The following is a 19,752-nucleotide window of genomic DNA, read 5'->3' as shown; positions in this document are numbered from 1 at the left end:
ATTTGTTCCCATCAAGCAGTAATGCAACGTAGTGATATAAAAACCATACTGTTTATTTGCTGCGGTTTCAAGATATTTGTTTTAGTGACTGCACTGTTTTTAACAATCTCTAGTGCTAAGGTTGCTTGCGTAGTCTGCTAAAAGAAAAGTCCAGGAAGTATATTACTATGTCCTGTTTGAGTCTACAGTAATGTGTTTACTGAGGAAGTGAAGGAAACTTATCGAAAAGTCCTTGCTAGATGTTTGGTGGATCTTAGAGTTCCAAAAAAACGCAACTGAATTAATTATAGTTATATAGCTAATGTGATAATTTCAAAGAAAGATTTTAGTTGACTGTTTCATACTTTAGAGACGCACGGCATGCACGTTTGATCAGGGATGAAACAATGGTGTAGCATAAATCAAGCAATGTTTGCCAGTTGATTTATTTGGTTGTATATGGCCTGCAGATCTGGGGTCATTTAAGTTTACATCAATGCATATCTGCAGTATGACATGGAGTGCTTCAGTAGCCAACATTTTTGTCCTACAAATGGGATTCTTCAAGTGATATGATAGTTATATTAGGCCAAATACTTGGCAGATTCAGTCATTTATGCAAAGAATGCTGTCGAGGACACATGGTGAAAAGTTCTCACAGCAACACAAGCCAATAAGAGCCCAGCTATATATACACTTACGACTATGTGCCATATATTGCGTTATATGTGTTTATTTTCATGAACAGACAATTTTAACGCAAGCTCAAAAGTGCCATCTAGTCCTCAAAGGGAAACCATAACCAAATGATTGTCACAACATCTCTAATTTGCCACAATATGACATCTATAATTTAAGATAGATTTGTTTCAAAGTAAATGTTCTCGTAATACCATAGTAATATTACAGTCATGTCAGCTCAGTGTAGTGTTGAAATTGATATTGTTAATGATTATATTTTGATTTGCCATGCCGGTACAAATTTGTTGTATAACTATGCTATACTTTTTTTTGTCTATCTAGTAGTGCTTACTGTTTGCAGCTAACATAGATGAACATATCTCAGAAATATTTTTTCATGTTATTTAAATACCCTAAACAGCCTTTTCTACAATAGTTTGTGCTACCGACCACATGTGCAACCTTTAATAGAAATGTGCAAGGACAGCACAACATTTACTGCAGGAATGCTGGCACTGAAGTGGCTAGGCGTGGTTTATGTTACGCTTTTGATTACTGGAATTTAAAACCCATGATGTTCTATGGATACAAGAGTTAGACAAAGAGGGTAGAGGAGGACACCGAGTTTGCATAAACAAACAAACCATATGGTTGCCATAAGTTAGCTCATCATGCAGTCCAAATCAATGTGGCTGAACCAGAGAAGCTTGTAGGAGAGAATCTAAAGACATCTCAAGTGGGTTCCTTTCTTTCAAAACTAAATTTCCCACATGTATCCTTTCAGGAAATATCTTTAAAAGCCCTGTTCTGCCGACATTGCAAGACGTAGCATTTTAAATACAGGCAATGATGTTTTCATATTGTCAGAACCTTCAGATGAAATAAAAATTACAGATTTCCTAAAGTTTACTTTGCTTAAAATACTAAAGAGCCCAAGTTCAAAAGTATTCGTGAGGAGTCCTTCATGAGCATGCATCACTGTGATGAGAACCGTAAAAACATTTAATGTATTTTTTTTCCCCATCTTCAATGTTCATATGTGGTTTTGAATGTGGGGGATGGGGGTAATGGCATATTTAATTATATTCTCACTTTCTAATACTTTTGTTTCTTGCTTTTCATGTCTGTTCCACAGAGGACCTGTAGCTTTGGTGGGTTTGACCTTTCTAATCGTTCTTTGCATGTCGGAAATAATGAAGATCAGCTGGTGAGTAAGACAGCGGTTAAAAATACTGCTCTTTCTTCTTGTGATGCTACAGGTTGTTTCAAAATCTTCCATCTTTAAGGTTTTTTCACTAATGCGAAGAGTTTGCTGGCTGGTCGCTGTGAGTCAAATACAGCATTTTCACAAGGCATGATAAAAGGCCAGCTCTAGTGTCCCACCAGGAATCTAAATAATATCCTGGAAACTTTTCTGAATAAACATTTTAAAGTAGATTTGCCATCAAAAGTGGCTGGATATAAGGATTTGATCAAGGTAGAACACCTCATTCCATTTACAAAGGATACCGATGACATTATATTGCTAACTTGTTTTCCTTGTTTTCAATGTATTGAGCACTTAAATGACAAAGTGTTGAAAGTATTTTATTCTCTCTCAGGACAAAGAAGGAGAATTCATTTACAAAGAAGTGATCAAGTCTCCTACCACACCACGGATCTCACTCGGTAAAAAAGTGAAATCTGTTAAAGAAACAATGAGGAAGAGGATGTCTAAAAAATACACAAGTTCTATTTCAGAGCAGGTCAGTAGGAAATTACCAGTCTCCCTTTACTAAATGTTTATTAAGATTAAGCTGTCTTTAAAACAAAACTAAAGCTTCCAAATTAAGGCGCCCAGCTGGTTACCGATGTCAGGATTGTTACATATAGCGGAGTGTGTGGCTAAATTACATATGTTTCTGATTTGCAAGACCATTTGTAAACATTTATGTGTAGATGATTTACACGTTGGAAACAAAGTGAAGCCAAATTGCTGTTTTTCCAGTAAACTGGGCCAGCAATATAAATGTATCTTTATTTCCCTGCCATATCTTACAATCAGGTCCTGATAGCGAGATACCAGTGATTTACAATTGCAAGAGGAAATTGCATCCGTAACCTTACTGAATATTACTTCCTATATAATATTCTATTCTATTATTTATTTAATACAACTGGAATGTCAGCGGAGGATATTTTCCTCCTAGCATCAGGGATTTGCATGTTACCATTATTATAGTTGTATAGCAATTGTTAGTAGTAGTTAGTAGTTTTTGCTAACTGTAGTTAAGATGTTGATTGATTTTCAGTCAGTGTCAGTGTTTTGCATTTTATATTTACTTTAATTTTAAATATAATTCTGCAGTGCTAATGTAATATTGTCAACTTTCCCTTATAGACTAATGCTTGGGTGATATGTGCTTATTGAATTTCCATTTCTGTGGTTTGCATCATATACTTGTCAATTCATATTTCTTGTTGCAATGTTTTTTTTTTTAAATAATCCTAATCCTGAATATTAGTGAAGCTCACTTCTCTTAGATGAAGTTTAACCTAGAGCCGGTAAATTTCTTCTAATAAAAAAATTGCCGTAGGTGTATAGAAATCCTATGAATGACAGATTTGATCATATTGCTTTCAAAAGACTATGTTCTTGTTTTCCATTAAAATGCAGATGAAAAAAGAAGTTTCAAATTTTTGTTTTTCATGCTCAACTTTTGGATGATAAGGTTGGCGCTGATTATAGTGGTTTATAGCATAACTGTGCTCTGTATTCCATATAGATTTTGCACTTGTATTAAGTAATTATTCTGCAGATAACATAAAATACTGTTTACTGTTGTAGCTGTTCCCACACACATTAATCACAGCTAAGTAAAAGGAAATCTTTAATTTATATGCAGCTGCTATTCAAGAATAAGTATACTTTGTTTAGTGAAAAGCTTTAGTCTATTTTCATTTGAAATGCCCTTTGTGTAACACAAATCCTTAATCACTGCAAAATAGAATTAAAATAAAACTGCTTCAAGGCAAGAAACAGTTATAATGGATGGCACGTAGGTTGTATTGTCAAATACTGCCATCTAGTGGACATCTATTCATATTGTAAGGTAGCTAAACAGCAGCCAACTAACCTCTGCCAAGTCAGGCAAAAGAACATAGCCACACTGGAAATGTTATATATAACAATTTAGCAGGTCTAAAAATTAGGTAAATACAACCTCACATATTACAATGTGTCATGATTTATTCAACAAAAATAAGGCCAAAATGGAGAAGCCTTATGATCCAATAGCTTGTAGAACCACCTTTCGCAGCAATAACTATATGACTTTATTAGTCTCTCACATCATTGTGGAAGAATGTTGTGCCACTCTTCTTGACAATGTTGCTTCAGTTCATTGAGAATTATTTGTTTATGCACAGCTCTTTTAAGGTCCCACCACTGCATTTCAATCAGGTTGAGGTCTGGACTTTTACTGGGCAATTGCAACACAGTGATTCTTTTCTCTTTCAGCCATTCTGTTGTAGATTTGCAGGTGTGTTTAGCACCATTATCCTGTTGCATGACCAAATTTCGGCCAAGCTTTAGCTGTCAGACATATGGCCTAAGGTTTGACTCTTGAATACTTTGATGTACAGAGGAGTTTATTGTCAGCTCAATGGCTACAAGGTTCTGTGGCTGCAAAACAAGCCCAAATCATCACCCCTCCACCACCATGCTTATGAGGTGTTTGTGCTGATATGCTGTGTTTGTTTTTCACCAAATGTGGCACTGTGCATTATGGCCAAACATCTCCACTTTGGTCTTCTCTGTCCAGATGACTTGTGGTTTGTTCAGATGCAACTTTGCAAACCTAAGCCGTGCTGCCATGTTCTTTTTAGGGAGAAAAGGCTTTCTCCTGGCTTTTTGTAATTATACTTTCATGAACTTTAACATTTAACATGTAACTTATGGTTATTTTGCAATTTCTCTGAGCATTGCACGGTCTGACCTTGGGGTGAACTTGATGGGAAGTCCACTCCTGGGAAGACTGGCAGCTGTCTTGAATGCTGTCCACTTTTGAATAATCTTTCTCACTGTAGAATGATGGACTGTTTGTAATTGGCATTATAACCCTTCCCAAATTGCTTCTCTAAGATCATTGCTGATGTCTTTCCTCCTTGGCATTGTGTTAACACACACCTGAATGCTCCAGACCAGCAAACTGCTAAAACGTTGGTGTTTTTGTAGAGGTGGTCACACTTGCTGGCGATTGATTAATCAAGGGCATTTGTATAGCAGCACATGCCTGTTACTTAGCATCTTAATTCCTATGGAAGCAGTAAGGGTGTAGGTAGTTTTTCACACATGGCTTCTCCACTTTTTGTTGACTAAATCATGACACAGTATAATATGGCATGTGTTTTTTTTGATTTGAGATTGTACGTACCTAATTTTTAGACCTGCTAAGGAACAGATGATTGTTATTATACCCTGATATATATAAAACGATAGAATTCAAGAGGTTTACTTTTTTCCACACGACTATCAATATTTAGTATAGAATATTTTTACTTGCCTGGTTTACTTAAAATGTGCTTATAATACTTGAAACAGGGCTCGACAAATCCCAGGCGCCAGGTCGCCATGGCGACAGAGAATTTTGTCCTGGCGCCCAGGTTTTGTCAGCCTCTTACATCCAGAAAAAATTGTGGATGTAAGAGGCTGAGTCACCACACGGGGGCGCTGCTGCTGCTGTCTACCCAGGAGTCTGGGCAGACAGCACAGCCACTCCGAGCCCGCCCCCGAGCCTGAGATCACTCCCACGGAGTGAGCCTGTAGGCTGAAAACGCGGTTGCTGCAAAACCAGCAATCGCGTTTTCAGCTGCCACAGGCAGCTTCAGGGAAGGGGGTTGTGTGTTGATTGGGTCCCCACACAAGTGTGGTTACCTGACACAACACCCCCCAGCTGCCTGATCGCTCCATGAGAGCGACAGTGCAGCGTTAACCCCTTCAATGCCGCGATCGCGGCATTTAGGGGTTAATTCCCGTTTTGTACGGGGCTCTGTTGCTGGTGGTCTGCCTGGTTCCAGGCAGACCAGCAACAGCAAAAACGAGCCCCCACAAGCCCTGTGATGACTCCTGTAGGCATGGAAGCCTACAGCAGTCATCAGAGACTCCCCCTGCAATGGCTGGTCTATAGACCAGCAATTTGAGTGCCAGCTGCCAGAGGCAGTTTCAGGGACAGTGGAGAGGGTTCTTTGGTCTCCCCATGAGTGTGGGGACCAGCCCCAACCCTCCCCTGCTGCCTGATCGCTCCCTGAGAGCGACAGTGCAGCGTTAACCCCTTCAATGCCACAATTGTGTATGACACATTCGTGGCATTGCAGGGGTTAACATTTGTCCCCACAAGCTTGTGGGGACTAAATATCAGTCAATGCTGTGCTCCAATGGAACATCAGCATTGAAAGGGTTAAAAATAAATAATTAAAAAAAAAAAAACAGCACTGACCTGAAAGTCCAGGGTGCTTCTAGGTCAAATGCTGTGAGTTTAGTAAGTGGGCTGATGATGATCAGATCACTCCTGACCAACTGTTAGTTTAAAAAAATCCTGGCTCCTAACTTTTTTACCTGGCGCCTAGATTCACAACAAATTTGTCAAGCCCTGACTTGAAACATGGATAGCCAATTAAGTACCATGCATCTAATATAAGAGTAAGTGATTAAGATTAAGGGATTGGGTGATTTGACACTGGTGCAAATATTTCCTTGGCTTGCATGGTGGTTGCATTACATTTATAATTGCCCAGAATGGCAGTGTAGCTGTAAAATAGCCACCATTCTCTGAGAAAAATCATTTAATTGCTTCAGTCTTGAGATGCAGACCAAGGTATTTCATTGATGGTGGCATGTTAGATAAAGCAATTGCCCCCTGCCATCCTGTACCACTTATACGCAGTTCTTATACACGAAAAGGGTTACCTTGGTTCAGTGATCACGCAACTCTCTCCTGTATTTTAGCTGAGTTGTTGTTGTAGAAATTAAATACAATTTGTTGCTGCTCTTGCAAAATGCAAATTATAGGTTTCATTTAACTAGTTTTATGATTAGCCATAAGTTCCATGTATTTTGTCTTGGCGTTGCCATTCTGCAGACAAACTGCCTTTTCTTTACTCTGTAATTTTCCCCTGACCAGAGTTTGTACTGAAATCTGCACTGCTTATGTGTATCGATGAAGGACCCAAAACGTGATCTAGGGCAAGGTTCCTGCCGTTTCCATTTGTCAATTTCACATACAAATCCAGAAATTATAAAACTAAGGCATCTTTATTAAATTGGGATTTTAATCATACTATTTGCTTATTATAAATAATCGTAAGTAATTCAACTTGATGAGGACATCAGGCAAACCCATTTTGGCAGACACATGACTCATTTGGTGGATTCCCAAACTCAGTGTTTACGGTAAAACCATATTTTTGTTGGACGGTGATATGTATTTATATATTTTGTATTAAGTTTTATTAAATTAGGAATTGTTAAAGGGATGTATTGGGGACAACCAAAGAGCCCTTGCTATCACACAAAATGATTTTTTAGTACATGTTAAAAATAAAAAAGTACAAATATCTGGTGGTGCAAAGTACGGAATGATTCTTTTACATTACATTGAATATATTTCTATATTGGAAAGTTTAAGCTTTTTTTTACATTTTATATATTACTTTGGTGTCTTTTAGGACTCAAGTATCGATGGAATGCCTGGGTCCCCAGAGTCTCTTAAGCCTCCTACAAGCACTCTTGAGAAACCTAAGCTAAAAGCAGGCGGTTCTGTAGAAAGTCTCCGCAGCTCTCTCAGTGGTCAGAGTTCCATGAGTAAGTTGAGTAATTCGTATTAAATTAGATTAAGCTACTGCAATGCATCACAGCAGATTATATATAATTCATGTTTAAAGTTTTTTTTATAAATAAATATATTTGAAAACATAATTTGAGAATATTTTTGCAGATACAGCCAAGTATTATTTTGTTCTGATTAATGCTTTATATTTTTAGGTGGGCAAACTGTAAGCACAACAGATTCATCAGCTAGCAACAGAGAAAGTGTCAAATCTGAAGATGGGGATGATGAGGAGCCACCATATCGTGGGCCTTTTTGTGGTAGAGCAAGAGTCCATACAGATTTCACCCCCAGTCCTTATGACTCGGACTCCCTGAAACTAAAGGTTAGCTAACAAACTGATGGTTGATGATTCTTAAACATTAGTCACATGTAGTCACATGTAGTCACATGTAGAGGTGGGCAGAAAACACTGGCCATTTTCAAAAAGTGGCAGAAGGCATTTTCCCGCATTTTCCTCTGTGAAAAATGATGTTTCCATGCTGAGTGTACATGGCCATTTGCATGACATGCCATCTGTTGTTTATGTCATCCGTAACCACACTTATGTCATGTAGTTGTATACATTGTGATCAGGTATTGGCAGTTTTCTCCTGCTTTTGCGTGTGTATTTTCCTGTGAGAGTTAAGGGTGTGAAATCATGAGGCTTCCATTTCACCTCACAGAGGAACAAATTCTCACTTTTTTTCCTTATTCTAGTTCAATGCCAGCCAGAAACAAAGTACTAATGTAGCCAGTTCAGTAGGATTCCCAAACATATACTAACTTATTATTTTATTGGATGCAGAAAGGAGATGTTATTGACATAATAAGCAAGCCCCCAATGGGCACATGGATGGGACTCTTAAATAATAAAGTTGGCACCTTCAAATTCATATATGTGGACGTGATAAATGAAACCGAGGAAAAGCCGAAGCGACCAACAAGACGGCGACGCAAAGGAAGACCACCAAAGCCAAAGTCTGTGGAGGAGCTATTAGATCGCATTAACTTAAAGGTCTGCTTTTTATCTTTAATCCCAAAACTAATGCTGGAGAGAAATTATAAATTAGAATATATTAGCCTCATTCTATACTCATATAGCTTGTAGTTACCTTGGTGTCTAAAGGTTCTATTTAGCAAGAAATTACACCATGAAGTGTCTGTGATTTTTCTATATATAGAAGTTCAGCTATGAAAAGGATTTCATAGATGCAGCCATGACTGAAAATATGATTGTTCTTCGTTCTGATTAAGAAAGTAAATGTGATGTTTCCTATAGCCTTAGAGTAGAACTTAATTGAGGTGAAAGGTGATACTTCATATTCGCATGGAAACATTTCTTGTTTCAAGTGCATCTCTATTTGCATTTTGACACAGGAGCACATGCCAACCTTTCTTTTCAATGGTTATGAAGACCTGGACACATTTAAGCTTCTAGAAGAGGAAGATCTGGAAGAACTGAATATACAAAACCCAGAACACAAAGCTGTCCTACTTACTGCAATTGAGTTGCTGCAGGAATATGACAGTAAGATTTATTTAAGAACGTATGATTTATTTTTTTACACACAAAAATTAGCAAAACTTACCCCAAGAAAATCAAGTTTATGTGTTCAACTGCAATTACTGGTTTATGTAAGGCTAATATAGAATAAATATATGTTAATATAGAATTACTAGATGTTTACGTACATCTTCACATTTTCTAGAACAGGCCAATCCTCACACCAAGATAATGCTTGATTTGAGCCCAGAATGATATGATCAGCATTTTTCAATGATCTTTTAAATATTTAACGACCTAGACTCAACGTTAAACCTGATTTTTTTCTTGTTCCTGCAGACAGTCCTAGACCTAAGATAAGTGTGATCTGTAGCTGTTTCGCTACCTTGTAAACCTTATCTTTTATGAGAGTATTGAGAAATAACAAATGTTTCACTTGTTTTATAATTATACTGTCTTTTATATATGGCTTGATTAAACGCTCGAATGCAATAAACAAAAGCTGTGTAACTCTTAACACCTGCTATTTGTTTCTACCTCCTACAGGTAACAGCGACTTTTCAGGGTCTCAAGAAAAATTACTTACGGGAGGAGAAAGTACAAGTGGGTGCTCACCCCGGGACTCTGGCTGCTACGAGAGCAGCGAGAACTTAGAAAATGGTAATAACTGCAGCTAAACTATTCCCGAAAAAACACTGACATACATTTGCACACCTATCATACTGGCCAACATTCTGTGACTGAGGAAGACTATAAGGGAGGTGGAATCTTCCTATGACTTTGGCTAGAAGAAATGTAAAATATAACCATTAAGATAGGTACTGTTTTAATTACCATGAAATCTTCCTGCTAAATAAAGGTTGGCCAGTATGCATCTACATATTATCTGCGGACTTTGCACCCCATGTTTCTGTTAACCTGGATCTTCACTTTGCCCAGCTTTTTCATTATTTCTGTAACTCATGCAATGCCATCTTGGCCTTCTTTTGCCTGCCTGCATTATTTTCATTTGCTTTATCATCATTCACATCACTTTAACAAAGAAGAAGAAGCACCATTAACACCAACCAAAGTTAACCTGAAGATGTTTCACGCCTAAAAGCCAACACGTGACTTGATTAATCAAAACTAATCTTTATGGAATAGTCCTGCATTAATTGTTTGTTCCATGTTTCATTTAACATATTCGTTTGCCCTTTGTAATAAATACTTAATAAACAATAATTTAAGATATGCATTAAGAAGGCATCTACAAGCACCAAACAGAAATCAGAGCATACCTAAGAAATACAAATTGAAATGTTATTCATCAAGTTGTGCCATTCTTCCAGCAACGTGTTCTGGATCTTAAAAAGGGGTCATTCTTTAAGGAGCAATATATAAGAAAATTAATCTGTAAACCATTGGAGTGCTAAGCACTTATATATGCCCTGGAAAACATTTCAATAGTAATGTAAAATTAAAATGATTTAGTGAAGGAAATTACTTTATTTTAACAACACTGTTGTTTATATAGTTATTTCCTCTGCTCTTGTTCATCTTAATAACATCTCTTATTATACAAAAAGGTCTCCAAAATAATTCCATTCTCTAGCTTGCATGTTTACAGGCAGAGTTAAGGCTCTGATTCCACACCTAGATAGCTCATAGAAAAGTGTAAATATGTTGTTTTATCCAATTTGTATCAAAATGCAACAACGCTGGTGTCAAGTGCTAAGTTTAGAGCAGGCAATAATAATATTTGATTGTTTTGCTCTAAACTTTGTGACTTTGCAATAGAATTGCTCACTTTAGCTTCGAAAAATATGGGCCTGAGCTGTTTTGTGTGTCTATTCAGTTTTCAGTGTAGCAATTTTTTAGCCTTAGAAAAGACTCAAGGCTGCCACAACAAATTTCCATAACAAGCCAGACAGTTCATGTCAAACAGAAGATGTGTGGTGCAAACTTTCTTTACTGTCGGACTGGAATTAATACAGTGTTAATTAATACTACCCAATTTTGTGCAAGCTTATTTTAATGCCAGACTGAAATCACTAAGGGGAAGCTGTCAAAGAATGGATGATACAATGTAGAATCCTTGGGTGCTCTGTTTTCAATGGCTGGCCTGACATCATGAGCCTTAAGATGCTCTGTGTTCAAAATCCATGTGAAAGTAAAGCATCTTTCAGTAGGATGAGAATGACAATATGGTATATTGTAAAAGATTTTTTTATTGTTGCGTTTTAAAAATGTAAATAAAAGTGAAGAAAATGTAAAAACAACATTCAAAAACAATAAAGTGGATGCTTGTTTAATGTTTGACTGCTTCTTTAGTTTCAGCTTTTACTAATGTCTGTGCAATCTTTAACTCTTTTGCATCGCTTCATGGCTCACGCTTCATCATTGTACTGTTTCAACTAACTCACTGTATTGTCATGTATGCTTTACTAACCCCTTCAGGCCCAGGGGGAGGTTAATATTTTGTGTCATTTTTACCGTGTTTGTTAAGCCATGATTCCCCCTTTTCCATATTTATACATCATTGTGTTCAGGAGAAGTAGGATTTTCTTTTAAAATCATAGAAATAGATGAAGCATAATATTTATTAGTAATAATAGATAAAAATCCTATACTAAGGTTAAAAAAAAAAACACTTTTTTTAAAATCTTTCTTAAGTTTTCAATAAACTGCAATCTCTGAGTTTAGAGTGACAGAAGGTTTTTAGTCAATGGCGTATATTCAGAACAAGGTCTTGTTACCAGTGGGGTTCCTCAGGGATCTGTACTTGGACCCATTCTCTTTAATATTTTTATTAGTGATATTGCAGATCGTCTTGATGGAAAGGTATGTTTATTTGCCAACGACACACAAATTTATGATTTGGATAAACTGGAAACATGGTTAGAGCTGTGGCAACTGGCATTTCATGTCTTAAGATAGAGGGGCAAAGGTTTAAAGGTAACATCAGGAAATATTACTTTATGGAAAGTACCGTATTTGCTCGATTATAAGACGACCCCCCAAAATCAAAATATTAATTTAGGAAAAAAACAAAAAGCCTGAATATAAGACTACCCTATAGGAAAAAAGTTCTACTAGTAAATATTAATTCATGTAAGCTAATTTTCATATTTAATAAAAGCTATGATTGAGAAAAATATATTTTTTATTTCCTTTTATTTGCCAACCTGCCCCTCCCAGTTATGCACATCTGCCCCCAGGCTTGCCACTCTGCTTCCAGAAATGCCTTATACCCTCCTATATCCCACTGTGCCCCATGATATGCCTTTTAACCCCCTATATGCCCCTCTGCCCCCATGATATGCCTTATACCCCTATATGCCACTCTGGCATATAGGGGGTTAAAAGGCATATCATGGGGCTGAGTGGCATATAGGGGGTTAAAATGCATTTCTGGAGGTATATATATATACCGTATTGGCCTGAATATAGGCCGCACTTTTTTCCCCCACTTTAAGTCTTTAAAGTGGGGGTGCGGCCTATATTCGGGGTCTAGCGCCCGAGCGGTGCAGGGGACCTGTATCCTACTGTCTGATACGCTCAGACAGCCTACCCTGCCAGCACTTCCCACGGGGGGGAGTGCCGGCACGGGAGGTTGTCTGAGCGCATCGTCCGAACGATGCCCCCCCCCCCGACTTACCAGAGCAGACTCCCGGGTGTCTTGCAGGGCCGGCGGAAGACATCTACGCAATACGCGTATACAACTTCCGGTGCCGGCACTTCCGCTGAGTGCTGGCATCCAGAGTTGTATACACGATGTGCATAGATGTCCCCCTCCGGCCCCGCAAGACACCCGGGAGTCTGCTCTGGTAAGTCGGGGGGGGAGACAGAGTGGCAGCATATCTCGGGGGGGGAAGAAAAGACAGAGTGGCAGCATAGGTTGGGGGAGGGACAGAGTGGCAGCATATCTCGGGGGGGGAGGGACAGAGTGGCAGCATATCTCGGTGGGGGGGACAGGACAGAGTGGCAGCATTTTTTTTGGTGTTTTTTTAAAGAAAAAAACTTTTTCTTTTAAAAAGCACCAAACTTTTAGGGTGCGGCCTATATACGGGGGCGGCCTATATCCGAGCCAATACGGTATATATATATATATATATATAGATAGATAGATAGATAGATAGATAGATAGATAGATAGATATAGATCTATATAAATTTATATATATATAGATATATATATATATATCTATAGATATATATAGTGCTAACAGCAATCAAACTCATATCAAGCCAAGGCAGCCAGTACATGCTGGAACCTGGGGATGATAGTAGTGTGATTACAGCCTCCCTATGCCATGCTACCACCCCCACCCCCTTACACATCCATGCTATCACACACTCATTCACAAACATTTAAATACTCATTCATTCCATTTATAACACATACATATCAAAAAACCCTCCCCCACCCCCTTACCTGAACTGCAGATCTCTCACTCGCAGACTTCTGCAGGGGCCCGGCTGTGCGAGCAACTTCTCTGGCCCCGCCCCCAGAGGAAGGAGGGGGGAGGTAGAGTTATGTGAGGACTTTGCTAGCTTCCTGTTCTCCTGCTGCTTGTAGCACAGACGCTGCTCGCGACCAAAGCACGGTAAGCAGCACTGACCCAGCAGAATGAGGTCTGATTAGAAGACGACCTCGATTATAAGACGAGGGGTATTTGCTCTGGAAAAAACCTCGTCTTATAATCGAGCAAATACGGTAATACCAACAGAAGTGGTAGATGTTAATACTGTGAAGACATTTAAGAAAGCATGGGATAGGCATAAGGCTAAGCTAGATTTAGGGTAAGGGCAGGTACTTAGAAAAGTACTCAGAGGTTGGGCAGACTGAATGGGTTTAATGGTCCTTCTCTGCCGTCCCTTTCTATGTTTCTATGTAAGTGCCACAGCTGAACAATGACCCAATATATGTTAAGCAACATCTCCTAATTACAGTCATATCCCACATATATCTGTGTTATGTTCCAGAGGGTCACATTCATGCTTTACATATTACCTGATCTCAGATCTTAGATGCCAGAAACGTGACATAAAACCCTCATCTTTTGTGTTTGTTTACCATTCAGTATGTTTAGTGGAGCAACAGTGTGTAACCTACATTTATGTACAACAATGTACATTTCATATATTTTCACATATGGTCTTTAAAAAAAATAGTCTTTATTTATTATGCACAATTTGCCTTAAACTGGGCATTTATAACTTTATCTGCCTTAAAATATATTTCCCTATAGCAATCAATTCCTCAAAGTAAAGTGCACCAGAGGTGTAAAAAAGATTGGACATATGTATTTTCTAGCTATAGTTTCCATAATTATGGAATTTCAAGCATTTGTAATCTATGCCTACCCTGCAATATCTTTGATAAATTTATCAAGGAATTGATAGGAACATTTGAAGCCTTTACTTGATACATGTTAAGAAAAGGACAGTCAGTTTTCTTCTTCATATAGAATGAGGTGAATCTAGGTGTGGTGAATCTAATTTTTATTGAAACGATTACTTGGAAATGTTTAACTGATAATAAACAGTTGTGATCAGGTCAAACACATGTCATCACATCTGGTTTCAGTAAGAACACACTGATATTGTACTAGTTTGTAAGTTTTTTATTTTTTGGTTTTGATGATTTTATTCCTACATACCATGTACCATACACATTTTATTTTTTACTAAAATAACGAAATGTGCAATATACCGTATTGGCTCGGATATAGGCCGCCCCCGTATATAGGCCGCACCCTAAAAGTTTGTTGCTATTTTAAAGAAAAAGTTTTTTTTCGTATTGCGTAGATGTCCTCCGCCGGCCCCGCAAGACACCTGGGATTCTGCTCCGGTAAGTCGGGGGTGGGCAGAGGTAAAACGCATCGTGCGGACGGTCTGCACGATGCGCTTAGACAACCTCCCGTGCCGGCACCCCCCCCGTGGGAAGTGCTGGCAGGGGAGGCTGTCTGAGCGTATCGGGGAGTAGGATGCAGGTCCCCTGCACCGCTGCGGGGGATCTGTATCCTAACCCCGCTGCCTGCCCGGCGCCCGGGACTGCATGTCCCGGGCGTCGGGCGCTAGACCCCGAATATAGGCCGCACCCCCACTTTAAAGACTTAAAGTGGGGGGAAAAAGTGCGGCCTATATTCGAGCCAATACGGTATGTTATACAGGAAATATATAGTAAATAGGTTGCTTCCTTATACGTTTACACTGATTTACTATAAAATTCCTGCAAGGTGATAAGCGTAATAACAAACAGTTCTGTTGTCCTCATGCTTGAAGAGAAACACGTTCTAGTTGTCTGCTCACAAATTCATAGGGGAATTCTGCCACATATGCATTTGCCCCTTTGCAGCCAAACAATTACCACAAGTCAGCTCCAGCATTGGCTCTGCAATCCCATTGATTTCTTTGAGAGTGTTTTCCTGTCACCGATTGGCTACTCACGGTTTGGGGATATGTAATCATTCATTTCCACACAACACATGTGGGTTTTAGTTTAGTTAACTATTGAACTTCCCATAAAATCCCTATCTTGTTTCTTCCACATCATATCATCTCACTAACATGACACCATTAACGCTGTAATGTGGTAAGCTAGACAAGTTTATCATTTCCTTTTCTTTAAGGGAAAACTTTAGTGTGTGGATCTTACCATAAGTATGCAGCCTTGATTATGTTTTTATATAATTCTTTGTAAACTACCAACACAGGGTACTAATTTAATTTTAAACTCCCCTATTATTTTATTAGATAAAGAAAGCATTTTATTTAAACCATACAAAAAACATTTCATTTTATACTTTATAACTAGGATCTTTAGCACATTCACATGTAATTCTACAAATGGTTGTCAAATATTTACCCTCTTTTAACTAAGCGAAAAATGGAGAGTTTGTACATAAAAAATGTTATCATTTTGAAATTACTAGGAATTTCTTTATATATATAATTGAATTAGAGAAGAAAAATGTAGTCCTGTTCTTTTAACCAAACATTGCAGTATTCATTCTCGACTTCTTGGATCTTTTTAAAGATGAAACTTATGTTTCATCCTTTTCGCGTAAAGTACAATAAAATCATTGTCATTTTGTAGCTGTAGCTGACATTTGCATACAGATCTAAATCCCCCTTTTAAAAAACAATGCTTATCTTTGTGGAAGAATGTACCTTGTAACATGAAAAGTACCAAAATCTTTTCACACTTTGAAGCGTTTGAGGCAAATATATGTCCTAATAATAGCATGAGAGGTACCTAACGTTATATCATCTTCATAAAAAAAGGGTTTTTAATGTAATCTCATGTTTTGTTTTTATGTGTATTTTCTAAATGTTCTTATAAACTCATGGAGAGTAAATTGTTAGATTGGAAAATGTGATTTACTACTGATCTTAGTGAATGCTTACTATTAAGCTTTGTGACAACATGAAAAAGAGAAACTTGAAATTAACTGCTGAGCATGTTAATTTGCCATATGGAATTACATATTACATATTCTTTATTTTTGTTGCTATTTGCATCTTCCAGGTTCATAAAGAACTGTTTTCCTATTTACTATTTAGTTACTTAGTAGTTACTAAGCAAAACAATTTGTTTTGTTAACCCTATTAACCTCTACAGTTAAATCCAGAAAAATCCTTTGTCATTTCATGTCCAACAATTAGGTTAAAGTGTTCAAGTCACTTGAAAATGTTCTGCTACTTATGTTTTATCAAAAAAAATTAGTAAAACCTATATCTGCGAAATGCATCTGTTTGCACACACCCGTCAGTCTGCAGTGTTGCATCTGCTCAACTTGAGTAAGATATTTCTACCTACGTTTGCAAAGTAGATGTTGCTTTGAAGACAACTGTTCTCGGGACTCACATTATTACACCTTGATTAAAGTTGGCACTAACAGATTTTGTTTAATATAGTCTCCCTGGTTTCCCAGTTGGGTGATAATATATTTGTGTTACATGTTAAATAGTTCCAGGCTCTCAAAATATAAGTAGCACAGTTTCCACTAAATACAGATTTTGAATTGTTTGAAATATTTGAAAAAAAAATGTTGAAATATGTTTGATTTTTAGGCAAGAGCCAGAAAACATCACCCGTATCTCCTGAATCTTCTTCAAATCGTGATTTCAGCAGAAATCAGGTTATTGAATATCCAGCACTGCCTGACGCAATATCCGTCGAATCTGCCAAAACAGGAGATATGTTGGCTGCAAAGTGCAGCGGTCTAACAGGATCTAAAAAGAACCGGAGAAGTCTGCCAGTTTCAGCTTGCAGGAATTGTGAGCAGGATGAAAACAAATCTATACAAGAATGGCCAAGATCTCACTCAATGGACAATCTCCAAGGAGAAGGCAACAACAAAAATCTGTCTGTATTTACACCAAATCTGGACAGTGCCTCAAATAATAGTTTTATTGTGAAAGAAGCAGATGTTATAAATGACAGGATATCCTGCAACATTGACGCCATGGCAGAGCCTAATGACCAATCAATTTACCCTGTACAAAGCAAAAGAGGATCTTACTTACAAAGTAATGAAAAAGCCAACATGGTCCTTGGCCATCTTGAACCTTCACTTTCTCCTTTGGACAAGGTATCATGTTCTACAGAAAATAGAGCTCAGGCCAAAAGTCCTTCCCAGCCTCCACCAGTCCCAGCTAAAAAATGCAGAGAACGTTTTGCTAATGGTGTGTTTCGTCCTTCTCTTAATTCAACAGTTTCAAATTCAGAGGAAGCATGTCTTTCCACTATAAAAACAGCACCATTGAGTCCTAACCACTGTTCTGTGCTTCCTGCCCCTGCACAAGAGTGCAGCAGTCCTTTCACTCAAAGACCTCCATGGTTACCCAATATTTCTGAAGATTCACCTGTTCCACAGCATGCAGTAAAACTGGGCCCTGTGTCAGCTAGAAAGATCTCGTGTGTCAAAGGCATGGATCAGGAGGTTTTAATAGAAAACAAACTACAGTCTGAAGAGATAGACCTTACTGATGAACCCTATTCAGATAAGGTAAGAGTTTCACAGCTGCATCCAAAAAAACTTTTACAAGACATGCTGTCCCAGTCAGTATTTCAATATTTGAGTTTGTGGAACAGCAATGGTATTTTGCTTTACTAACAACTCTAAAATCAATTTCATCCGTCATTACTTGTATGTTTGTGTATGTATGTGTGTATATATATATATATAAATTTATTTTTTTGTTTTTATTTTTTTCTTGGTACACAATAATGTTGTATAGCTTTTAATTTTTAAAATATACTATAAAAAGTGATACAAAAATTGCTATCTGTAATGTAGCATTAAATGGAAATATCCTGCATAGCCAAAAGCCATAACAGCTTTCATGTATTGTCCACAGAACAAAGCTGCCAGTTACTTCTGGTAGAGGGAAATGACAGACTTATAGTATATGTGTGGCGGTGCATGTGGCCTGCCTTACATCACTCTACAGTACTTCCATCAAGAGACTTTTAGTTTATAGTTGGAAAAACTAGACCAAATCTGACTATTGTCATATGTATTTTTGTGTGTACCTCCAACCAATTCTGCTGAAAGGCTTCTCTGTGCTCTAAATTCTTCTTCTGTTAAAATACCCTATTTGTTTAATTAGGGATATATAGGACATATATGCTAGTGCTTACTCGCTTCACTTACCTTTTTATTATTCAATAGCATGGTCGATGTGGGATTCCTGAAGCTTTGGTTGAACGTTATGCTGAAGACTTAGGTCTGCTGGAAAAAGATGTGGCAACTGTCTTGGATCAAATAAGGGTTAGACATCTAAGGAAAATGCACCGTATGGCTGTAAGTTGCACTTTTAACTATTTAGATGCCAGTTTATTGGATTATTTGCTAGTGAGATTTATTAACCTTTGTTTCTATGTACAATATGTACTAATCTTTGTTTTGCTTATTTAACTTTTTTAATGTTGGTTAAAGTTGTAAACATGCGTATGTCACTGTCTTCAGATTCCAAGTGGTGGCCTCACTGAATTCTGTAGAAAACCCGTTTCCCCTGGACACATCTCCTCTGTCACGGAATGGCTTGTTTCCATCGGGCTCCCCATGTACGGTCCTGCACTCGCAGAAGCAGGATTCACCACGCTGAATAAAGTGCCTACTCTTTCACAGACTCATCTTCTAGGAGCCGGCATAAAAGAGGAAAGACACATAACAAAGCTCCTAAGTGCTGCGGGACTTATTAAAGACATAAGTCCACAGGCGATTTAAAGCTTTTATTGCATCTCGAGACCTGCTTCCACTATCAGTTCCAAAATCTGAGTGCAAGGTGCACAGGCGTTACCAAGAGTGTATTATAAAATGTGGATCTGCAATTTTTCAAGAAGACACGATATATGGCAGATTTAACGAAGACATACTCAGCTGCCTGAAAGGATTCTATATATGCAAAGGTGCAATTCAGACACGGCAGTCATGAAACCCCACAACTCTACGGAAAAAGTATCTGCAATATTGACATTGCTTGCAGTGATGCCCACAGTACCAGGCCAGACACATTTTACAGGCCAAAGTGTTACAATGCTTTTTCATGTTATTGACATCGGAGGCAGATTAGTGTGGCTTCTCTATAGTAACCAACTTAATTTGCCTTAAATATAGTTACTTGTACAGTGTTTATTTACTAACTAACCATTCTCTATGTGCACAGCTTGAAGAAAAGAACACAAACCTTTCAGTTGTTGGATTTTTTTTTTTTTTTTCAAACAAATGTTTGCTCAACGCCCCGT

The 19,752-nt window shown here is 38.0% G+C and overlaps 1 protein-coding gene across 6 annotated transcripts in view; it reads left to right on the top strand.

Annotated features, from left to right (window-relative positions):
- Positions 1–19,424, top strand: part of SASH1 (SAM and SH3 domain containing 1) — a 421,695-nt gene extending 402,271 nt beyond the window's left edge. For all 6 annotated transcript variants that reach the window (XM_053459413.1, XM_053459412.1, XM_053459410.1 and 3 more), the window contains 10 exons: positions 1,796–1,867; positions 2,262–2,405; positions 7,366–7,501; positions 7,682–7,851; positions 8,314–8,523; positions 8,886–9,036; positions 9,559–9,672; positions 17,073–18,010; positions 18,677–18,808; positions 18,974–19,424. In XM_053459413.1, the coding sequence (XP_053315388.1) occupies positions 1,796–1,867; positions 2,262–2,405; positions 7,366–7,501; positions 7,682–7,851; positions 8,314–8,523; positions 8,886–9,036; positions 9,559–9,672; positions 17,073–18,010; positions 18,677–18,808; positions 18,974–19,234 (2,328 nt within the window). In that variant the 3' untranslated portion in view covers positions 19,235–19,424. The remainder of the gene's footprint in view (positions 1–1,795; positions 1,868–2,261; positions 2,406–7,365; positions 7,502–7,681; positions 7,852–8,313; positions 8,524–8,885; positions 9,037–9,558; positions 9,673–17,072; positions 18,011–18,676; positions 18,809–18,973) is intronic.
- Positions 19,425–19,752: the final 328 nt, after the last annotated feature.

Source organism: Spea bombifrons, chromosome 3 (assembly GCF_027358695.1).
Source record: "Spea bombifrons isolate aSpeBom1 chromosome 3, aSpeBom1.2.pri, whole genome shotgun sequence".
Taxonomy (NCBI): domain Eukaryota; kingdom Metazoa; phylum Chordata; class Amphibia; order Anura; family Pelobatidae; genus Spea; species Spea bombifrons.
Note: the sequence above shows the minus strand (reverse complement) of the source record. Positions and strands in the feature narration are given on the sequence as shown.